Source organism: Somniosus microcephalus, chromosome 19, assembly GCF_052327205.1.
Source record: "Somniosus microcephalus isolate GS21.2 chromosome 19, FLI_Smic_1.0, whole genome shotgun sequence".
Taxonomy (NCBI): domain Eukaryota; kingdom Metazoa; phylum Chordata; class Chondrichthyes; order Squaliformes; family Somniosidae; genus Somniosus; species Somniosus microcephalus.
Window position 1 is genome coordinate 61,510,399 of NC_141005.1, and position 20,011 is coordinate 61,530,409.

General features: G+C 46.2%; 1 protein-coding gene across 4 annotated transcripts in view; it reads right to left on the reverse strand.

The window, feature by feature from the left end:
• Positions 1 to 20,011, reverse strand: part of LOC147104521 (solute carrier family 2, facilitated glucose transporter member 11-like) — a 164,110-nt gene that overhangs the window by 75,760 nt on the left and 68,339 nt on the right. For all 4 annotated transcript variants that reach the window (XR_015072355.1, XM_085961885.1, XM_085961884.1 and 1 more), the window contains exon 2: positions 2,041 to 2,139. Coding sequence is in view for 3 of the 4 variants with exons in the window: in XM_085961885.1 (XP_085818011.1) it covers positions 2,041 to 2,139 (99 nt within the window). In the remaining variant the exon portion in view is untranslated. The remainder of the gene's footprint in view (positions 1 to 2,040; positions 2,140 to 20,011) is intronic.

The following is a 20,011-nucleotide window of genomic DNA, read 5'->3' on the forward strand; positions in this document are numbered from 1 at the left end:
GAACCTCTCTGGCCACAGGGGAGGTGCCAGATGACTGGAGAATAGCTAACGTAGTACCGTTATTCAAGAAGGGTAGTAGGGATAAACCAGGGAATTACAGGCCAGTGAGCCGAACATCAGTGGTAGGGAAATTATTGGAAAAAATTCTGAGGGACTGAATTAGTCTCCACTTGGAGAGGCAAGGATTATTCAAGGATAGTCAGCATGGCTTTGTTAGGGGGAGATCATGTCTAACCAATTTGAATGAATTTTTCGAGGGGGTGACTAGGTGTGTGGATGAGGGTAGTGCAGTTGATGTAGTCTACATGGACTTCAGTAAGGCTTTTGACAATGTCCCACATGGGAGACTGGTCAAGAAGGTAAGAGCCCATGGGATCCAGGGCAATTTAGCACATTGGATCCAAAATTGGCTTAGTGGCAGGAGGCAGAGGTTGATGGTCGAAGGTTGTTTTTGTGACTGGAAGCCTGTGTCCAGTGGTGTACCACAGGGATCGGTGCTGGGTCCTTTGCTGTTTGTAGTGTACATTAATGATTTAGATATGAATGTAGGAGGTATGATCAGTAAGTTTGCAGATGACACAAAAACTGGTGGAGTTGGAAATAGCGAGGAGGGAAGCCTCAGGCTACAGGACGACATAGACGGGTTGGTCAGATGGGCAGAACAGTGGCACATGGAATTTAACCCTGAAACGTGTGAGGTGATGCATTTTGGGAGGACTAACAAGGCAAGGGAATACACAATGAATGGTAGGACCCTAGGAAGGACAGAGGATCAGAGGGACCTTGGTGTGCATGTACATAGATCCCTGAAGGCAGCAGGACAGGTAGATAAGGTGGTTAAAAAGGCATATGGGATACTTGCCTTCATTAGCCGAGGCATAGAATATAAGAGCAGGGAGGTTATGATGGAGCGGTACAAAACGCTATTTAGGCCACAGCTGGAATACTGTGTGCAGTTCTGGTCACCACACTATAGGAGGGATGTGATTGCATTGGAGAGACTGCAGAGGAGATTCACCAGGATGTTACCTGGGCTGGAGCGCTTCAGCTATGAAGAGAGACTGGACAGGATGGCGTTGTTTTCCTTAGAGCAGAGAAAGCTGAGGGGGGACCTGATTGAGGTGTGCAAAATTATGAGGGGCATAGATAGGGTAGATAGAAAGGAACTTTTCCCCTTAGTAGAGGGGTCAATAACCAGGGGGCATAGTTTCAAGGTAAGGGGCAGGAGGTTTAGAGGGGATTTGAGGAAAAACATTTTCACCCAGAGGGTGGTTGGAATCTGGAACTCACTGCCTGAAAGGGTGGTAGAGGCAGGAACCCTCACAACATTCAAGAAGCATTTAGATGAGCACTTGAAACGCCATAGCTTACAAGGCTACGGACCAAGTGCTGGAAAGTGGGATTAGAATAGACAGGGCTTGATGGCTGGTGTGGAGACGATGGGCCGAAGAGCCTCTTTCTGTGCTGTATAACTCTATGACTCTATCAGTGTGAGTGTGAGTATCAGTAGAGTGTGAGTGACATGAATCAGTCATTCATGGAAGAAAGACTTATGAAATAATACTGAGCGGCCTATGGGTGGCGCTGTCCAGGGAGAGTATAAATACTCGGGCATGGGCCCAGCTTGCGCAGGACATTCTTAACAGGAACAACTAGAGGACACAACTAGACCTCCATGTTGTAAAACAGTTGATTAAAGCTTTGTTTAACACTTAGACCAAGTGCCTAGTAGTTTTCTTATGTCAGTGAGTCCCAGCGGGAGTGTGGGTACCAGTGGAGTGTGGGTACCAGTGGAGTGTGAGTACCAGCGGGAGTGTGAGTACCAGTGGAGTGTGGGTACCAGTGGAGTGTGAGTACCAGCGGGAGTGTGAGTACCAGTGGAGTGTGGGTACCAGTGGAGTGTGAGTGGCAGTGTGGGTACCAGTGGAGTGTGGGTACCAGTGGAATGTGGGTAGCAGTGTGGGTACCAGTGGCAGTGTACGTTCCAGTGGCAGTGTGAGTGTCGGCGGAGTGTGAGTATTTGTACGATGTTGTTCTTACCTCTGATGGTGGATTGATGGCAGCTACATTGAACCCAAATTGGAAACTCCCACCTATTCCTACCACGAAGATGAACAAAAAAAACTTCCTTCTATGGAGCTGCAAGATGAAAAATAGAGAACACAATGCTTGTGATGATTGCTGATAACAAAATAACTTTGTCTGATATCCCACAACCTCAGCTATAATAAGGGAGATTCTCCAGGCTCTGCAACCAAATGCGGTCGGTCACCTGTGCAGATTGAAGATTAGTGAATCGGGAGGTCAGAGTGGACTCCTGTTAAAGGGATCTGCCTGATTTTTCTCCATTAATTTGGTATAAGGAGCAGCCCAGCATTTATCTACACATCCTTCTCACAAATGTGCTGAATGCTGTTAACCACCTTTGCTCCTTCCTACGTCACCTGATATCCTGTGTCTTATATTATGTTATCCTACTCCCACTGCTCTCCAGCCCATGGCCCACATTTGACCCTGTCTCTGCTATGGTGCACAAGGAGCTTGCTTATTTCTGTCCTGCCAACGTCCTATTTATTCTTACTTAAATAGAGGTGTTCGAAATTATGAGGGGTTTTGATGCAGTCGACAGGGAGAAACTGTTTCCACTGTCGGGAGGGTCGGTAACCAGAGGACACAGATTTAAGACCATTGAAAAAATCACAGAGGGGTAGAACAAGAGAATTTTTTTTATGCAGCGAGTTGTTACGATCTGGAATACACTGCTTGAAAGGGTAGTGCAAGCAGATATAATGGAAAATTTCAAAAGGGGATTGGATATATAATAATTGGAGAGCTCTTTCAAAGAGCTGGCACAGGCACAATGGGCCGAATGGGCTCCATCTGTGCTCTATGGTTCTATGATTATTAAATCTTAACAATGAATTATCTGACAGCATCTGCTACACATAAATACCGTACACTAAAGTGTTATCGGCCCGAAGTGTTCCAATTCTAACACATGGGAAGTCTAAAGATTGCACTATATACCATTTTGGATCACCACCAGGGCCCCTTTTGGAGATGGAGTCTCAGCACCAGGACCTCTTTTGATGAGACACTCCCCAAATTTCCTCAAGGCAATGGGTGCACTGGTGGAGTTATCTGGGTGAGTGAGAAGAGGTGAGGGCGGGAAATGAGGCGGTGCCCAGTAATGACAGGTCTCCACATCAAAGGTAACGGCTTGGGAATTTCCTCTTTCGTTCGGGTTGGATTGTCGTTATGTCCAACCCATTGGAAGTATGACTGACAGGATGGCGTCCTCCACCAGTGCTCCTGCCTCCTCTGCCCCAAACGCCCTCGACTCCAGAAAGACACCAGTAATGTGGCCAGAAAGTGGGGCCCGCGGGAGCTTTTCAGGTGAGGGTCGTGGCCTTGGAACACTCAAAAGAAAGACATTTTTTGTGGCTGAGCAATTAACCCTTTTTATAATGTGGGCCAGATGCCAACTTCCTCCAATGTTTGAAGGTGCTCCTGCCGGCTTCGCCCTTGGGTGGCCAGCACGCGCCTCATTTTACTGCCCATGGTCACCTGAGATGTGCCAGTTCTGACGCCGGCGCCCCCCTTTTTTACCCGAATGAAACTCCAATTGGCGGGACACAATTCCCGCTCCGCTATACTTACTGGAGGGGGGGGGTGTTAAGCATTTCTGGCCCCCGAACCCCACTGCTATCATTCATTTTAAAGGTGGAGTCAATGGTGGACCCCTTTAGAGAAGTTCTTGCCATCTAATAAAATTAAACATCAAACAGTTACAGAAAAAAATTAGGATCGGCATTAACATTCTCTTGGTCCATCCATTTCTGTCAATGGTTCACTATTTTTTGTTTAAACAGTGACAGCTAATGTCATCCTGCGGGGGTACTGGTCCGAAGGAGTTACTGAAGCTGAGGTTTTACTGGAGCATTAGCTGTGCTGATTAATTCACCTCGCTTACACCGACTAGGTTGAGGCTTGTAACCCTGTTGGCCTTGTTGGATTCGGTATAACTGGGATTTTAACAGTGTATTGAATGTTAAACAAACGTTATGGCCCTGAAAAACTCATTTTAATTTTGTGGAGTGTCAAATTTCTCCATTACGATAAAAATTACAACTTTTAAAAAACTTTTCTAAAAAAAATTTTTTTTTAAAACTTTATTCAGAATATTTCAGGTTCTACCTTATCCCCATGTGAGAGCCCCAATCTTTGTTTTGCTCTCTGTAACATTTTTTAAAAGGCAGGATAAAAGCAGGTTCTCATTTCCTGGTTCCCTGTCTGTGAGAATTATGCAATGTGATTGGCTGCTGAGACAGCTTGTTGGCGTCACAGCGGTTTGCGGTAGGGAATTCCCACTATACTGTGCTGAAATCACTTACGCGCCGAAAAAGGCAAACTTCTCGCCACAGAGTTCGCGAGATCTCTGTGGCCAGCTTTCTTCGAGGCCAGCGGCAAACGCCTTTGCTTCGTCGCTGACCACAAGTTCCGGGCCATTGTCTCACCTAGTGACTGCATTCAGTCTACCAAGCCTTTTGTCCCTGTGGGCTGTATACGTAGATAACATGGAGCCACATATAAATTAAATCAATATTCCCATTAATTTTCATGTATCTCAAGGAACTGATACTAACAGATTCTGGTGTTTTGATTTAGGATTTATCCACCAATGAGGCAACAATGTTACAAACAGCTCTTGCCAAATCTCCAGGCTCACAAAATTCAAAAAAGACTATTTACTGGAAAAGAAGTATACACACATATGAGCTGAGATGCCTGGGTTTCAAGGACTGGATTTTCAGCCCATGGGCTGCCGATCTCCCGTTTACTCCTTCGCTCTGAGGTTCCCACCGATCTTCCTCCGAAGTTACAGCGGGAGATCAGGGAACCCCTGCAGAAATTCTACCCCATCATCGTTAACCTTGACAGAACTTGACACGTTTCAAAATCAAGTTCCTCAACCGGACTGTCAATCGCGAGGATCATAAAATCTTCAATCGTCAGGTAGTTACATTAAAGGATTAATTGCTAACAACTAGGTATGTCACCCCTTTTCCAGACCAAAAGCAAATTGGAGGTAGAACAGGAACAAGGCAGGGCTAGCAAGTTCACAAAGCCTGCCTTGGACTGTAGGGCATCAAATTAATCAGTATTCATTCTGCCCTCATACAATAGCAAAATACTGCGGATGCTGGAAATCTGAAATAACAACAGAAAATGCTTGTTACATAGTTATGTTGGGACTACATTGTACAAGTGTACTAACACTCAAATCAAGTGTAGCAGCACTACGATGCTGGGAAAGTAGTGTGCAGGCGCCGCACAGTGCACTTGGAAATAACACCCCGCACCATGCGGCAGGCAGCCATTACAACTCAAATAAAACAGTAGTTTATAATTACAAACTACCGAGTCCAGAGGCGTCTTTACAAAGCACTATGAGCGCTAGAAGACATAACATGGTGGCAGCGGAAATTTAAGCAAAAATGCGAGCTTACATTTAAAAGTTTCCTGAAAAGCTCCTCCGATGAGGAAAAAGTCAGCTACATTCTACTGTGGGTGGGAGAAAAAGGCTTAGATCTCTAACAGCTGGAGTTTATCCGAAGAGGATAAAACGAACCCTACGGAGATTTATGAAAAGTTCAGTAACTATCTCGAGCCTAAATCAAACCACCGCATACACAGGTATAAATTTCAAAGCTTAAGACAGGAACGTAGTGAAACGGCTGACAATTTCCTGACGAGATTAAAAAACGAAGCCAGCAAATGCAAGTTTACGGAACTAGAAGAAAGGCTGGTAGACCAACTAATATGGGGATCAGCACATACAGAAGTGCAAAAAGAACTAATAGGAAAAGAAAAGCTCGGAATATCAGAAGCCATAGATACAGCGAGGGCTCACGAAGCCACAAAACAACAGATGAAAATGCTGAATACTCATACGGCTGACGTGCGGTAAACACCCGAACCGGATCACAGAGTAGATGCAGTGCACGAAAAGCACAGCACACAAAAACAAGTATATGACAGCAGGAAGAATACATGTAGAAAATGCGGAAGACAACATGACTACACATACAGAAGAAAATGCCCAGCGTATGGAACAAGCTGCAACATGTGTGGTAAAGCAAACCACTGGCAAAAGATGTGCAGAGCTAAAAGAGAGGGGCTACACACCAAAAGCAGAGGTGGACAGCAGAACCAACAAAAGAAAAACAAAATCCATACCATGGGTGAGCAAGATGACGAAGACTGCGGGTACGACAAAGCTCTGAACATTGAAACCATAAAGGTTCTCTTACACGAAACGTCCAGAGCGGAAAGCACCCCAAAGAAAGAATGGCACACTATCATCCAGATTAAAAAGAGGATCGAAGGTCAGCCCACAACCGTCAATCTAAAAGCAAAGTTGGACACAGGAGCTCAGAGCAACATCCAGAGGATCTTCCCCGAAAACTTGGGCGAAGATAGATACCCGAAAAGAGGATGTTTAAAAGCAAACAAAGTCATGCTGACAGCGTATGGGGGGAGCGAGATCAGACAACTCGGAACAACCTATATAAAAGGAACACACAAAAGCAGAAACATCAACTGCATGTTCTATGTGACCGACTCCGAGGGACCGGCGATCCTGGCATTAAACAGCTGTGAGAAGCTGGGGTTAATCTCGGTAAACCACGAACTAACAAAAACATCACTGAAAGTCGACAGCAACACCTCACTGGAGAATCGTCCACAAATCATGGACACGAAACATTTGATGGGCATGTATCCAGAATGTTTTGATGACACTGTAGGATGCTTCGGGGAGTTCAAGTACCATATAACAATAGATCCAGAGATAAAACCCGTCATCCACGCTCCAAGAAAAATACCCATCGAGCTAAAAGAAAAATTATACACCGAACTAAAAGAAATGGAAGAGAAATAAATAATCGCAAAGGTCACTGAACCCACAGACTGGGTAAACTCGACTGTGGTACAGGAAAAGCCGAATGGGCGGCTCAGAATCTGTCTGGACCCCAAAGACTTAAACCAGGCAATAAAGCGGGACCACTACCCCACACCAACATTAGGAGAAATCACACCAGCACTGGCAGGAGCCAAAGTCTTCTCCAAACTGGATGCCAGAAACGGCTACTGGAACGTAAAACTGGACAAAGAATCAACTAACCTGACGACTTTTAATACGCCATTGGGGCGTTATAAATTCCTGCGGCTGCCATTCGGGTTGAAAGTCAGCCAAGACATCTTCCAACAAAAGATCGATGAAACATACAAAGGCTGTGAAGGAGCCATTGGAATCGCTGATGACATCCAAGTTTACGGAACAAATGAAAGAGACCACGACGTGCACTTGCACGAGGCCATGGAGTGCACCAGAACAGCTGGCATCAAGCTGAACACCGAGAAGTGCATCGTTAAAAGTACGAAATGCAAATTTTTTGGCATGATCTACACACCGGAGGGTGTCAAGCCTAATCCCGAAAAGGTCGAGGCGATAGAGATGAAACCTCCAAACGACAAGAAGGAGCTGAGAAGCTACCTCGGCTTGGTCCAGTATATGAGCTCTTTCATCCTGAACATGTCAGACTACACAGCGAACCTAAGAGAATTACTAAAAGAAGACACCGAATACCAATGGTCAGAATCCCATGAGAGGAACTTCAAACACCTAAAGGAATTATTATTTAAAGAAACCAGCCTGTCTTATTACGATAGAAAAAACCTGTCACCCTACAGGTAGATGCCTCTACCAGGGGGCTAGGGGCAGCCCTCGTGCAGGAAGGAAAGCCAATAGCTTTCGCATCGAAGGCATTGACATCAACAGAGACGAAATACGCAAACATCGAAAGAGAGCTATTGGCAGTAGTATACGGATGCAAAAAGTTCCACACCTACTTATACGGAAGAAAATTCGAGGTAGAGAGTGACCATCGTCCACTCGAACAAATTTACAAGAAAAACCTAAGCAAGGCCCCAGCAAGACTGCAAAGGTTACTGTTAAGACTCCAAAGTTACGACTTCGAATTAAAATACCGGCCAGGAAAAGAAATGGCACTGGCAGATGCATTGTCTCGATTGTCACCACACAAAAAACACGAGATGAAGGGCCTGACGGTAAAAATACACCACCTCGTAAATGTTACTCCCACAAAGCTTAGCCAAATTCAAGAGGAGACTGGTAAAGAAGAGGAGTTGCTACTACTCATGCAACAGGTAATACAGGGGTGGCCGGAGAAGATCCAGCAGGTCCAAAACCAAATCCGACAGGACTGGACAATCAGAGACGACATCTCGGTGGAGGACGGTGATCTCCTTGCTGGCTCAAGAATCATAATACCAAAAACGATGCAAACGGAACTTCTCCGCTTAATACACCAAGGCCATATGGGGATGGAGAAATGTAAACTAAGAGCCAGATCAGCTGTGTACTGGATAGGCATGTACAAAAGCATAGAACAAATGGTCTCCACATGTTGCATATGCCAGAAATACCAAAACACACAGTGTAGTGTATGTGCCTTTAAGACAGAACAACATTTACAGCTCCTGTATACTGTAGTACCGGCAGTGACCACACCTGTATATAAGCCTTGCGTATGCCTCTGTACCCCCAGTCTTGAGACTACCCTCCTCCAGTAAATACCTGTTTATCGTTAAGTTACAGCATCCGTGTGGTTATTGAAAAACAGCATACTCTCAGAATCATGGATCTAACAGTGGCGACGAGTGTCGATTCGAATCTACCTGCAACTCTGCATTTCCCTTCGAGGATTCGCTCCGGGAGGGCGGTGTAACAAAAAAAAGTCGAGGCCAGGAACACGGGCGTCGACCACGAGCAACCGCCCAGTCGTCCGGCAGAGAGTGAACATCGCAGGGGAGGCTGTGGAGAGCCGAGCTTGGTTCCCCAGCCATGACGATCAGCAAGAGACTGACGACAGGTCTAGCGCAGACCCTTCCCGGACAGCAGCGGCTGGAGCCGACCGACGGCGGAGAGAAAGCCAAGCAGCGTCGACGGGGTAAGACAGAGGGTGAAGCGCACAGGGCGCAGCCGGGGGTTGAAAACCGAGCGGCGTCGAGAGAAAAAAAAAAAAACCAGAGAGAGAGAGGGTAAAGCAACAGCCGGGTTCAGGACCGAGCGGCGTCGAGAAAAAAAAAAATGAACGCGCAGAGCACAGCCAGGGCTCAAGGGCTGAACAGTGTCCGCGGGGAGAAGAAGGGAGAGCGTGGGAGACGCCATTGAGCCGCGGAGAAGAAGGAAGAGCGCGGGAGATGCCATTTTTAGAAGCCGCAGTGGAGAAGAAGGGCGAGCGCGGGAAGGAAGGAAAGCGCGGGAGACGCCATTTTGTGCCAGCAGAGAAGAAGGGGAAGCGTGGGAGATGCCATTTTTGACAGTTAAATCACACCCAGGGATGCAGAAGAGTGGCAGTATCTCTACGTTCGACAATGAAGTCGAAGATTGGGCGGCATATGTGGAACGTATTGAGGTGTACTGCAGGGCGAATGAAGTGCCAGATGCTAGTAAAGCACTGGTTTTGTTAAATTCCATGGGTGCAAAAACTTATGGGTTACTGCAAAATCTAATAACCCCAGAGAAGCCGGTGAACAAGAATTTCGAAAGCATAGTAGAAACCACTTAAACCCCACACCGCTGCTGATAGCAGAATGATTTAAGTTCCATAAAAGGAACCAACACAAAGACGAAAGCAATGCTGAGTACCTAACGGAACTGCGCAAGCTATCGAAACACTGCCAGTTTGGAGCGGGACTAGCAGATACGTTAAGGGACAAGTTTGTGTGTGGGCTACAAAGTGAAGGAACCCAGAAACGGCTTCTATCAGAAAAGGATCTTACGCTGGTCAAGGCTTTCAGTATGGCAGTATCACACGAAGCAGCCGCAAGGGGAGCTGCAGAGATACAACGGAGACCGCAAGAATATGGCACCAATGAAATGTCCTATGGAACAGGGAAGTGCTATCGCTGCGGCAGAACAACACATGACCAGAAGGATTGTTGGTTCAAGGACCAAGTGTGCAGACAGTGTGGAAAAGCAGGACACATAGCAAGAGTCTGCAGGTCTGGGAAGAAAACCAACAGTAAGAAATCTCCACAGGAGAAGTACAAAAAGGTACACCAGGAGATGGACAGTGGTTCAGCCGAACAGAAAAGTGACACAGACTCCGGAAGCAAGGAGCTGGGTTGTCTGAAACTACATAAGGTAACCAAAATGGAGGATCACCAGACTATCTGGGTTACACTCCAGATAGACGGAGTCCAAGTGAAAATGGAATTGGACACAGGATCAGCCCTAACAGTCATAAACCAAAGGGACTACAAGCGGCTATTTTCACATATACCCTTGAAAGCTACAGAGATTGTCTTGAAGACGTATACGGGGCAAAAAGTCTACCCCAAAGGAAAAATAAGGGTGAAAGTGATATATAAAGGCCAGGAAATACCTAAAATGGATATATATGTATTGCCAGATGGAGGACCACCACTGCTAGGACGTGAATGGATCCGGAAGATACAATTAGATTGGCATTCCGTACAGGCACTGAAGGTTGAGGCCAAAAAGGATGACGACGTCACACCTGGACGACTGTCAAAAATGCTAACTGACGCAAAAGAAGTGTTCCAGGAGGGACTAGGAACACTAAAAGGCATAACAGCAACGATTAAAATAGAGGAAAATGCAAGCCCAAAGTTTCTTCAGGCCAGACCAGTGCCTTATGCGATCAGACCAGCTGTCGAAGCAGAGCTGGAAGGGTTGGAACGTTCAGGAGTACTGTCCAAAGTGGACTGGAGCTAGTGGGCTACACCCATCGTTCCTGTAATGAAGAGGTCGTTGAGTAATACACCTGGGGAACCAAAGAGGGTCCGCATCTGTAGGGATTTTAAGGTGACAGTGAACCCAGTCCTTCACACGGTACAATATCCGCTTCCACGAATTGAGGATATTTTCGCCTTGCTATCTGGAGGTAAACGCTTCACCAAAATTGATCTAGCCCAGGCGTACTTGCAAATGGAGGTAGAAGAAGCTTCGAAACAATACCTTACGATTAACACTCATAAAGGTCTCGATCAATACAACCGGCTGGTGTTCGGGGTAGCCTCGGCTCTGGCTATCTGGCAAAGGGCAATGGATCAAGTCCTGCAAGGGATTCCAGGGACTCAGTGTTATTTGGACGACATCTTGGTCACGGGCGAAAATGACAGTGATCACCTCGCCAACTTGGAGAAGGTGCTCACCAGATTAAAGGAGTATGGACTACGAGCTAATCGCCACAAGTGCGAGTTTTTCCAGAAACAGATCTCGTATTGTGGCCGCATCATCGATGAAGAGGGGTTACATAAGTCCCCTGAAAAGATTGAGGCAGTAGTCAAGGCTCCAGCACCGGAAAATGTGTCACAACTGAGGTCGTTCCTCGGGCTGGTAAACTACTACCACAAGTTCTTACCAAATTTGTCCACGGTATTACACCCACTGAACACCCTACTGCAAACAGGGGTACCATGGAAGTGGGATGACAAACGTAGACGAGCTTTCCAGAAGTGTAAAGAATTGATCACATCAAAAGAGGTGTTGGCCCATTTCAGCCCAGCGCTACCAATTTGTTTGGCATGTGATGCATCACCCTATGGTATTGGAGCGGTGCTGTCGCACAAATTCCCAGACGGGTTGGAGAGGCCAGTAGCCTTTGCGTCTCGGTCACTAACCTCAGCCGAGCGCAACTACGCCCAGATTGACAGGGAGGCCCTCAGCCTAGTATGGGGAGTAAAAAAATTCAACCACTATCTGCATGGGCAGAAGTTCACCTTGCTGACTGACCACCAACCACTTGTCTCCATCTTTAATCCTAAGAAGGGCGTTCCAGTGATGACTGCACAACGGTTACAAAGATGGTCCCTGTTTCTAGGGGCGAATCAATATGAAATAGAATATAAAGGCACGAAACAGCATGGGAACGCTGATGGGCTATTGCACCTGCCACTGCCTACTGTGGAGGAAGCACCAGCAGTGGACCCTATCGAGATATTTTATTCGTCAATAATTGAACGATTGCCAGTAACGAACGCGGATATAGAGAAGGAGACCCGCAATGATCCGACGCTGTCTCGGGTATATGATTTGACGGTGAGGGGATGGCCAACACATGGCGACTCACTGTTGCCAGCATTCTCATCCAGAAGGGAACAGCTGTCAGTATGCCAGGGGACAGTGATGTGTGGATCCAGAGTGGTGATTCCACCCAAGTTAAGGAAGAGTTCCAAAGATTTATGAAAAGGAATGGGGTAAGGCATTACACATCCGCCCCGTATCATCCAGCCACAAATGGCTTGGCTGAGAGGTTCGTACAAACCTTTAAGAAGGCGATAAAGGCCATGTGCGACGATGAAATTCCACTACAGCATAAGATGGACAATTTCTTATTAGCCTACCGAAACGCGACACATGCAGTTACCAACCAGACCCCGGCCATGATGTTCTTTAACCGAAGGTTGAGATCTCATCTGGACTTGCTCAGACCAAATGTGCAAAGAAATGTTGAGGACAAACAATTCCAGCACATCAATGAGAAGCCGACAAGGAGCTTCAATGTAGGACAACCAGTCTTGGCCCATGACTATCGAACAGAGAAATGGCAACCCGGAACGATATGCACAAGGCAGGGGCCATTAATGTACACAGTGGATGTCGGGGAGAACATTGTGAGACGCCACGTCGATCAGATCTTACCATCACAGGAACGCGTCAACCCCATGTCTCGAGTGCCTGGGGATGAACCCGACATACCGGTAGCATCTACCTCAGAACCAGTAGCAGTGGAACCCGATGAACTACCCGATGAAAAGGGGTCAGAATCGCCTCTGCACCAAGAACAAGAACCTCCGGAAAGGCGCTATCCCGAAAGGGTCAGGAAGCCGCCCCAAAGACTGAATCTATAAATGGACTATTGTAGTTTAATGTACATGTTAAAGTGTTAATTGTTATTTGAATATTAGGGGTACTACTAATCTAAAAGGGGAGGAATTGTAGTGTATGTGCCTTTAAGACAGAACAACATTTACAGCTCCTGTATACTGTAGTACCGGCAGTGACCACACCTGTATATAAGCCTTGTGCATGCCTCTGTACCCCCAGTCTTGAGACTACCCTCCTCCAGTAAATACCTGTTTATCGTTAAGTTACAGCATCTGTGTGGTTATTGAAAAACAGCATACTCTCAGAATCACGAAGGAGGAGATGATTCAAATGGAAGTACCCCCAAGACCATGGCACACGATCGGAACAGATCTGTTCCTGTGCAACCAGGAGTGGTACATCATAGTAGCAGACTACTAATCAAAATTTCCTTTTGTCAGAAGGATAAATGACATGAGAGCCACAACAATCACGAAAATTGCGAAAAACTTATTCGCAGAACAGGGCATCCCAGAGAAGGTCATCTGCGACAATGGGACACAATTCACCTCCAGCGAATTCAGAGCACTGGCTGGAAAATACGGATTTAAAATAATTACCTCATCCCTACATTACCCAAGGGGACACGGATTTATTGAAAGACAGATCCAAACAGTCAAAAGAGCTCTCATTAAAAGCAAGGAGATGGGAGAAGACCAAGACCTCGCTCTTTTGGCAATCAGATCGACACCTTTGAGAGCAGACTCAAAATCACCTGCGGAACTACTAAACGGTAGAAAATACAGAACAACTCTACCAGCAAAGATATATCCTCCCCAGGACCAAGAGGACATTCGGCAGAAGCTGATGGAAACACAAGCTATGGGGAGCACACACTATAACAAGCATGCAAAACCACTACCGGAGCTGCTAAATGGGCAATCAGTGCATATACAAGATCCGTTGTTGAGAACATGGAGACCAGCCAAGGTTATTGGAAAAGCTGATACTCCAAGATCTTACTTGGTAGAGACAGAACCTGGAAACCAATACAGGCAAAACAGGATCCATATCAGACCCTCACCTCAAGCTGTCAAACAGCGGACAACATTAACAGCAGTTACAGTACCAGACACGGAAAACAATATAACGCCAGAAACAAACACCTCAAATACAACAACTGCAAACATGCACTCTCCAGAGCCAAACATAACATCACTGGCAAGAAGAAATGAATACACCAAAATACCGCAGAAAGGAATAGTTACAGCCAAGTCCACAAGATGGAGGAGTAACATACAACCACCTGAGCGGTATCGCGAATAATTATAAAGACAATTATTGTAAGAGTCATGAAAGTTTAAGAAAGTGTAAAGAAGAAAGAAAATACCCTAAAATATTGGTTAAATATTATGGTACAGTATGTATGTACATTTGTTTATCATTGATGCATATTCTAGTATAATATAGTTAATTTACCTGACTGACTTATTGTATTGAGAAACTCCCTCTTTTCTTGTTCCAATAGTATAGTCTGAGAGACCCCCTTTATTCTTGCTCCAATGGTATAGTCCTTAAGCTTGTCACATGATATATCCAGCCATTTTTACAGTTCAAGCACCACGAGGCTAGGAAAGGTAGAAGCTTTGATGGCTGTAGAGCAATACAGTTTTTGACCGTGTTTAAACGTGTTTTACTTTGAAAGCCTGTTTGAAATGTATTACAGTAAACAGTTAAAAGACAAAGTTATGTTTTGGAACGTTTTATTTCGACACGCGTCTACTCGTTGCTAAAAGCCTCAAAGCTCAGTGGCTGCATATTGAAAACTACGGAGCGCCATTACATTAGTCAAAAACTAGCTCCCTATGAAGGAAAGGATGGAATTGTCGGCGAACGTATATACAGGAATGGTCACGGAGCCAGACGGCAATATAAGAAAGCGAAGGTACAGTGACTGTTACTTGCCTTGTTCATTCTATTCAGAAGCTAGATAAGAGCTGCGGGTAAAATGGCCACCGCCTCATGGAGATGTGAGGGGCTTCCCCCGGCTGTACGAAGGATTGTTGGCCAAAAGAGGGAAGTAAAGCTCACCCCAAAGGCAATGGAAGAGAAGTTACATAGAAGCATAAGTGCAAGGAGGGCTAAATTAGCTCAGATAACTGGAAAAATGAAGATAATTGATTGTCTCATGGAAGATAATGCTAATATTGAGAAAGTTGAAGACATAATGCATTATGATTTCTCCAAGTTGTATGAAGAATTTACTGTACTCAATGAAGATGTATTAGCACTTTTGTCTGAAGATGAGGGAAACGCTGATCAGCACAACTGGTTTGATCTTAAATCATCTAACATTAAGGACTATGTCAAGGCCACAGAACAGTGGATGTTGAAGATTCGTCAAGATGCTGATACAGCAGAGAAAGATAAAGATGACGATGAAGTCAGACCAGATGATAGCATTTCAGAGATTTCAGCCAGACTGAGCAAAAATTGAAAAGAAGGTAGCTCTGTTACTGGACACAGGTCAGTCGCTTCTACCACATGCTCGTCGCAGCGCATGAGAGAAGAGGTTGAACGGGCAGCGTTGATGGTGCGCGCAGCATCTTTAGTGGAAAAGCAAGCTCTTGAACGGGAAGAGGCCCAACTGCAGGCCCAACAGGCCCAACTGCAGGCCCAACTGCAGGCCCAACTGAAGGCTAAGAAAGAACAGCTGGAGCTAAAAACAGCTATTGCGTTCTCAAATGCCAAGTTGAGAGTGTTTGAAGATTATGAAGGCTCACAGGATGGCATGAATGACTACTGCCAGACAATGGTGTCACACAGAGTTGGATCCAGGGCACCTTCAAGAGTTAAAAGAGAGTCTGAAGACCATCTCCTGACATTACAGCATGGAAGAGAGGCCTCTCCACTAACAGGAGCACGTGCTGCTGCTCCAGACATCAGACAGTCTAGACTAGACCCTGCTGATGACCACCAGAGGCCTGAAGACACAGAGAGAAGCCTATACCGAGTGATGCAACGTCAGAATGAAATTACAGAGATGCTTGTAAAACAACAGTTCAATGCAGACTTCTCAGAACGCAGCTGTGAGGAAAAGACAGAGATGTCACAAGAAGACAATCAGTTCATGGATTTGATGACAAGGTCTACACAGTTCATTAATGGCCACTATCACATTGGTTTGCCACTGAGGAGACAGACCGCGAAGATGCCGAACAATCGCTGCATAGCAGAGCAGCGCGCCATCAGTCCAAAGAGAAAGCTGAACAAGAACCCCGACTTTCACGAAGATTACAAAGGCTTCATGAGAAACATCATAGCGAAAGGCTATGCTGTAAAAGTGCCCGAGGAACAGTTGAACAGAGAAGATGGAAGGGTCTGGTACATTCCTCATCATCGTGTGTATCACCCAAAGAAGAAAAAGATCCGTGTAGTGTTTGACTGCACCGCTTCATTTAGAGGAACTTCACTGAATGACCAGCTGCTTCAAGGTCCTGATCTTACCAATACCCTCATTGGTGTCTTGACGAGGTTTAGACAACAGCTCGTTGCCATGATGGCAGATATAGAATCAATGTTCTACCAAGTCAGAGTCCCTGATGAAGATGCTGATCTTCTGCATTTCCTTTGGTGGCCAGATGGTGACGCTAGTCAAGCTATGGTGGAATGTAGAATGGCTGTACACTTGTTCGGAGCCACATAATCTCCCAGCTGTGCAAGCTACGCTCTCAGAAAGACTGCAGAAGATGGCAAAGGCAAGGCACCATCAGAGGCTGTGGAGACAATCTTCAGAAACTTTTACGTCGATGACTGTCTGAAATCCGTGTCAACAGAAGACGATGCACTGTCAAGAGACCTTAGAACTCTGTGTTCGAATGGAGGATTCCATCTGACTAAGTGGATAAGCAACAGCAGAGCAGTTCTAGCTTCTATCCCAGAAAAGGAAAGAGCCACTGAAGTCAAAGATCTGGACCTGAGCCACGATGTCCTTCCTATCAAGAGAGCTCTTGGTGTACAATGGTGCATTGAGTCAGACACGTTCAACTTCAGAATAATGGTGAACGAAAGAACATCCACAAGATGAGGGATTCTCTCCATGGTCAGTTCTATCTACGACCCTCTTGGATTCCTGGCACCATTCATTCTGCCGGTGAAGCTGATCCTACGAGAGCTGGGTAGAGACAAGAGAGGCTGGGATGAAGATATTCCAGAAGGTCAAGCTCAGAGATGGCTCAGATGGTTGACAGATTTGCAACAACTTTCTAGCTTCAACGTCAGCAGATGCATCAAGCCTGCGAGTTTTGGAGTTACAAAGACGGCTCAACTACATCATTTCTCGGATGCCAGTGAGGACGGTTATGGCACGGTTACTTACGTCTTGCTGACAAATCAACAGGGCCAGAAACATTGTTCCTTCCTCATGGGGAAATCTAGGGTGGCTCCGCTGAAGCAGGTCACCATCCCGAGACTGGAGTTGACGGCAGCGGTTGTTGCAGTTAAAGTTGACAAGGTGATGCGGAAAGAGTTACAGCTCCCACTAGAAGAATCTGTCTTCTGGACGGATAGCACGACGGTGCTGAAGTATATAGAGAATGAGAAGATACGCTTCAAGACCTTCGTAGCAAACAGAATCTCATCCATTAGAGAAGCTACACAACCATCTCAGTGGAGGTATGTAAACACCTCATTAAACCCAGCAGATCAAGCCTCACAGGGATTGAAGGCTGAAAACTTCATGAGGAGCAAAACTTGGATACAAGGCCCAAATTATCTGCTGGAAACAGAGAGATCATGGCCAGAAAGACCAGATATGCCAAGTCAGATTGCTGAAGACGACGTTGAAGTTAAGAGATCAGTCACAGCAAATCTCATAACTACAAAAGAGAACTTTGACACAGTGAACAAGCTTGTTAACCATTTCTCAGGATGGCACCAGTTGAGGAAAGCAGTTGCATGGTTCCTAAAGCTGAAAGAGTTGCTGCTACACCTGAGCGGTAAGAGAAAAAGTATCGAGCCACTATCAGTCAGTCTGAAAGTAACCCTGATAAGCAGAGAACGCTTCTACAGCAGTATATGCACCAGCACAAGACCACATTGTCTAAGAATTCACTGACCGTGGAGGATTTGGCTAAGGCTGAGATGGAGATAGTTTGCTTCAGTCAGAGACAAAGCTATCCAGAAGAAATCAAAGCTTTACAGCGAAACACTCCAATCAAGAAAGGTAGTCATATCTATAAGCTGGACCCTACACTCCAAGATGGAGTACTGAGGGTGGGAGGGCGACTAAACAAATCTGCTATGCCAGAGGAGGCCAAGCATCCTGCTATCCTTTCTAAGGACCTCCGGGTTGCTACTCTCATTCTTCAGCATATACACCATGTTGTGTATGTACCTTTAAGAGAAGAACTGATTCTATACTGCAGTACTGGCAGTGACCACCCCTGTATATAAAGCCATAGCAGGCTTCTGTACGTCAGTCTTAAGTTACCCTCTGTTCAGTAAATACCTGTTATTATTGTTCTCCTGCAGTCCGTGTATTATTTATATACTCGGACACTACATTGGCGACGAACAGGTTCGAACTCACCTGCAGTACTGCATCACCTCACGGGGATCTTTCCCTGAGAAGAAGCTTTTGGAGGTCGAAGTCAGAACAACAGGCGTCGACTGCGGGCAACCGCCCAAGGATCCACCGGAGTTCGGAGAGTTGCAGGAGAGGCTGTGGAGAGCTGGGCTTGGCTCCCCAGTCAAGGTGTTCCAGCAAATCGTGCTGGTAGCAGGTAGTGCGCTGACCCTTCCGGACTGCGGCGGGCTCGAGCTCGATCGAGCGGCTCTGCAAAGGGGCCATGCAGCGTCGTCGGGAGGAAAAGAGAGAGAGAGAGGGTGGAGCGCACAGGGCGCGGTCGGTGCTCAAGAACCGGGCAGCGTAGCGAAAATAAAACAAGGGGAAGGAAAAGTGAGACACGCCGAAGCCACGGGTCGCCGGCATTACCCTGCAGAACGCTAGGAGCAGCGTGGCAGCAAGGGGAAGAAGGGAAAGCGTGGGAGGCGCCATTTTATTCCATTGGGGAAGAAGGAAAAGCGCAGGAGGCGCCATTTTAAATCACCCAAGATGCCAAAAAGTGGCAGTATCGCTGCTTTTAACAACGAGGTAGAAGACTGGACCATGTATGTGGAAAGAATTGAAGTGTACTGCAAGGCAAATGAGGTGGCCGATGGAAAGAAGGCGTCGGTATTGTTATGTTCATTAATAACTAGACATTCTTATTATGAACACAGCTAGCTTTTGCTAGTTACTTTATTGAGCACATGTGGACTAGGTACTGTATCTGTGGAGGCTTCCATCTTGACTGCTGCCTTGTGGGTAGCCTAGTGCCTCATGGGTAATGTAGTCTTAATATCATACAGCTGGGTAGTGTAGTCTTATACATACAGCTATATACAGCTCTACGGCTCCACCTAGTGTCCCTATAGAATGACATGTTATTGATCACTACAGGTATTATTAAATTTGATGGGCGCAAGAACGTACGGCCTATTGCGGAATTTAATTACCCCAGCTAAACCAATGGAGAAAAGTTTTGAGGAGATTGTTAATATCTTACAGGAACACCTAAACCCTACACCGCTGCTGATAGCAGAAAGATTCAAGTTCCATAAAAGAAACCAGCACAAAGATGAGAGCAATGCTGACTATCTTACGGAACTACGCAAGTTATCGAAGCACTGCCAGTTTGGAGCAGGACTGGCAGACACCTTACGGGATAAGTTTGTCTGCGGGCTCCAGAGTGAAGGAACCCAGAAACGACTACTTTCGGAAAAGGACCTGACGCTAGAACAGGCTTTCAGCGTGGCAGTATCCTATGAAGCAGCAGCACATGGAGCTGCGGAAATACAACAGAAACCACAGGAATACAGCGCTAATGAAATGGCGTATGGAGCAGAAAAGTGCTATCGCTGCGGCAGGACAACCCATGATCAGAAGGACTGCTGGTTTAAGGATAAAGTATGCAGGCAATGTGGGAAAATGGGACACATAGCAAGAGTCTGCAGGTCGGGAAAGAAAACCAACACTACAAGAACTAC